Source organism: Mesitornis unicolor, unplaced genomic scaffold, assembly GCF_000695765.1.
Source record: "Mesitornis unicolor isolate BGI_N332 unplaced genomic scaffold, ASM69576v1 scaffold45008, whole genome shotgun sequence".
NCBI lineage: Eukaryota > Metazoa > Chordata > Aves > Mesitornithiformes > Mesitornithidae > Mesitornis > Mesitornis unicolor.
Window position 1 is genome coordinate 1 of NW_010204736.1, and position 4,396 is coordinate 4,396.

General features: G+C 45.9%; 1 protein-coding gene across 1 annotated transcript; it reads left to right on the forward strand.

Annotated features, from left to right (window-relative positions):
* Window positions 1-1,097: 1,097 nt before the first annotated feature.
* LOC104534594 lies at window positions 1,098-2,894 on the forward strand (the record flags this gene model as incomplete). The annotated part of the gene is made up of 1 exon (XM_010191141.1): window positions 1,098-2,894. A coding segment is annotated over one exon (1,797 nt), but the record flags the coding sequence as incomplete, so codon positions are not given.
* Between the last annotated feature and the right edge of the window lie 1,502 nt (window positions 2,895-4,396).

A 4,396-nucleotide genomic window follows, 5' to 3' on the forward strand; every position in this document is an offset into this window, starting at 1 on the left:
GTGCTCTTCCGCCGGTCCTCCGCCTCGCCCAGCCCCCTCCGCTGGCCAGGCACCACCCCTTCATCCCCGCTGGCCCTCGGAGCCCCTGTGGCCACTTGGGTGGGAAGGAGATAAAGAAGGACCTCTCCCTCAAGCACAGCTGTATGTTTTCTCTCCTCGTTTTGGGGGATATCCCCCTTTCCCGGCAGTGGCAGGTTTGTGAAGATCCCACTGGCCCTTGCAGAGAGAGCCATGCCATGACCTTTGTTTTTAAGATGGTGCCATGGTGGTGCAAGCGCCTGCCTGCCCAGCAAAGGCCCCTGGCCCAGACAGGGGCTGCATGGCCAGGAGTCCCTACACAGCTTCCCCAAACACTGCAGCATGGTTTGGGCTGCTGGATCTCCCATGCTTAGCTCAGGGATTCCCTTATACAGCACATCCCAGTGACAGAGACTCTGGTAACTTCCAAATTCAAGTTTTCATCATGCCCTCATGACAGCGTGGGCTGACGTCTGGCTCTATATACTTCTAAATCTTGTTTTCTCTGTCTAGGGTAAAATGCTTTGCTGTGCACTTGATGTCACTTCTTAAGTTTACCTGCTGGTGGTATAGACAACACAGTCGAGTGTCATGCAGCCTTCCGACAGCAGCAAGTGTAGGAAAAAATGTTTTCCTCTTCTCTGCTTACTGTTGGAAGATTAAGTGGCATTTGATGGACATGCTCATTTTTTTTGATGTAGCTTTCTCATCTGTCTTAAAGTGCCATAAGGAGGAAGACTGGATTGATGTTGGAAGTTTCTCTTTCTAAATGCATGTGGGAAATGTATTAAGTGTTGTAAGGTAGGTGTGGTAGTCATATTGGATTTATTAAACAGTAGAAAAACAAGTACATATTGAAATTATTCTGGTCTCTTAAATTGCTAGTGAATGCAATTATGCTTTGAGGGAGTTATGAATGTCTCCTCACCACTGCAAAACACCTTTGCTCAGTGACAAAGAACTCCTTCATTTTGTGCCTGCCTTTATTTCCGACACTGGGGCTCAAACTTCTTCCAGCAGAGGACTTTGTAAGGAAATGTCTCTAACGTCTGCTTTTTTTTTTTTTTTTGCTGGTGCAGGCAGTGCAGCCCGAGGAGCTCAGCTCACCCAGCCAATGTGAACACACGCCAAGCCAAGGTGCAGCAGGTGAAGGAGAGGTGGCGAGGTCAGCTGATGGAGACAGCAGTGTCGCTCTGAGGTACCCCGGCCTCCATCTCCATGCCTACAGCATCGAGAGCATGACAACATTTCCCAATGGCTGTGGAAATGGCACCACTGTTACTTGTATAGTTATGGATAATAAAGAGCCCCAAAACCAAACTACCTGTGTCAGCCACAGTGAGGGCTACACCACCAGCAACAGCCATGAGGAGGACATTCAAGAGGATAAACTCAGCCCTTCCAAAATCATGCGCTTTCTCACCACCCCTCGGAAACGGACTAATTCCAGCTCTGACAGGCCTCGTTCTCTGGTTTTGATGGGCAACTCGTCCACGTGGAATGCTTTGTCTTCCATCAGAAAAATGGGATCTTTCAAGAAGTTGAAATCTTCAGTTCTTCAAGGAATTCAAACAAGGGAATGCTCAGACATCTTAAATGAGAATGACGTAGGCAAACATGGTTCAAACGGGGCAGTGGTAACAGTTCAGACTAACAGGTATTCCTATTTGGGACCTTTGCATGATTTCCAAAATGCAGTAGATGGTTCAGCTTCCGACTGCTCCGATGTGGAGGAGAGCGATGAGTCTTTCCTGAGGAATACTCATCGCTCACGCAGCATCAGGCGGGCTTATGGTGCTGGCCGCATAAACTTGCTAGATACTGATAAAGTTCAGAGTCATCACAATGGTACTAGGCCAACATCACCTGTCATTGCAGAGCCAAAGATCTGTGAAATTTTGGTGAAAGACTCTGAAAACAACAGGATCATTTATCGGCGAAGCAAAAGTTCGGATAATTTGAACTTTCTGAAGAAAAGCTCGTTCAAACGGAAGTCCACCTCAAACCTCACCGACCTCAAGGTTACAAATGAAAAACAGATGCCAACAAGGACTGTGAGTGTTACTTCTGCTGACTCGGACAAAACCAATGGGAACCCCGACAGGCGATCCAAGCGATGGAAGAGCCCTATCAGGGCAAAGGATTTTGACCGAGTTTTGAAACTTGTCAGTAATGTTACAGATGTTGCCTGGAAGAAGGATGGTCCTAAGAGCACAGCTCCTTCTCCCAGCGAGCAGTCCCAGAGAACAAGGTCAAACAGCAGACTGCATGATGACTACTCCCGCAGGGTTTCCAGCAGCACGGATTATGACAGAAAGAGATGCACCTCCCCGGTGTCGAGTCCAGACTCTTCCTTGCCAGGAACCCCGTGTCTGCAAAGCCCCGCAGTTGCTCAGGATAAAGAACCTGAAATGAATGTAGCTGTTGCTGAAGACAAAAGCCTCAGGACGTCATCAGGTATCCCAGACTCTGATAGCTCATCACCCACGCTGAATGACTTTAGTCCATTTCCCAATGAAGTGTTTTATTCGGACTCAGAGGAACTAAAAGCTACCCAGCAGTTTACATATGAAGATGAAAACCCTCATGTTCCGGTCAGGCCGACTACTCCGAAGCCTCAAAGCCCCACTGCAGAGAAGGTCAAGTGCAATATGAATTTCCAGTGCCCAGACCATCACAGCACATTGTCACTGAGCTCGTCAGAGAGCGAGGACAGAGTTCAGGTAGCAGGGCTGAAGCTGGGCAGGAATCCTGTTTGCTTCCAGGACTCGGTGCAGACTGTGTACTATGATGATGGAAATGAGGACAGTGGCATAAGCAGCCACTCACAGCTGAGCCTCAATTTAGCCTCTGGTGCTGAAGAGAAAAAGGAAGAGGTAAGACAGAAAGCAAAATCCTTTAGAAGCTGTGTATATATATCTACGAGGTTTTGTCTTTATTAATGCAAAACAATGCAAACAATGCAAAATAACCTGAATACTAATGGCCATTGCAGCTTGTTATTGCTGAAATATGCTGACAGCAATTATTTCCTTTAATATATTCTCTTTGGATGCTAACATCAAATTATTTTTTCTTTGTGCATTAATATCAAAGAAAGTTTTGGCAGCGAAGCTCTTCATGTACATTTTCAAGGGCAGCCTATTGTACCCTGCAGATACACCACCTTGTCATGTGGGCTTGTCAGATTTTACCAACCTGAGCAGAGTTTGGCTGTGTTTCCTTCCAAGCTGAGAGGTCTCTAAAGAGACTGTATATTTTGAAGTAGTGTTGATTCAGTGTAAAAGTCTTTGCCTGTGGAAGCCTTGCAGAACATGGTAGTACTTGTAGAGCAGTGTGGTGTGAAAGATGCAGTTCAGAGGTTTAAGCATTCAGTTGTATCTGATGTTTTTTTCACTGCAACGAAGGCCGTGCTGAAGATAGACTATTTGGATATTTATTTGCTGGCAGATTTCAAATGGCAGTACTTTACATGCTGGGCTGAGTGCATTGCTACTGATGTTTTTATGAAGACACCAGCATTTTGCTGCACCTAATGCATGATCTCATACTCCCAGTAGATGGGTAGATGTGCTGCAGCACCTCTGAGGTAACTTCATGTAATGGCCCTGTGCCCTTACCTAAAGTACTGTGTGAGCTGGCACTGGGATGACTGGAATGATTTTTGGGAGTGTTGGTGAAGAGCTGTCCTGCACCTGTTTGAGATGGTGTGGCTCCCCTCAGCCCCAGCAATGTACAGTAATGTGGTTCTGGGGCTACTTATGGTGAGGCAGCAGGGAAAGGTTTGCTACTCATTGGGAAAAATACACTGGGGAAAAAATCCCTCTGGATCTGTATGAATGCTGAAACCATTTACAAAATGAAGCTGATACATCTTTTAAGTCACCTCAGTTTGACTGAAAATATCTTATACCTTATGTATGAGATAGGCAAAGGCAATTGTTGCAGCTGCACAAACTTCAGCCTTTTATGCTGTGAAGTCTGAAAAAGTCTGTGAAGCTGGCTTTCTTTTAAAAGCCTGGCATGGTTTTTGGAAACTAACTGTAAATGGTTGCAGAGGTTATCAATATTGTCCTTCTGCTGGAGAAAAGTGAGTTTGTTTACTGTAGTGTTTGCAGCTATGGTAAGATTGGAAAAATAAACCAAATGTGTATAAATACTAGGGCTTTGAGGTTAATCCTCTTCTGGAGTCCCAGAATTGCCACAGCCATGCATCTTTTCCAAAACTCTCAGTTAAGAGCGCATGCAAGGAGATGCTTTCACATTGCCAGAGAGGCGAGAGCCCTAGAGTGGATGTGTGCCAGTTGTATTTCTTGGGAATAAAACAGTAGAATTAATGCTGCTCATCTACCATCTAGTGGTGATCCATGATCATGAC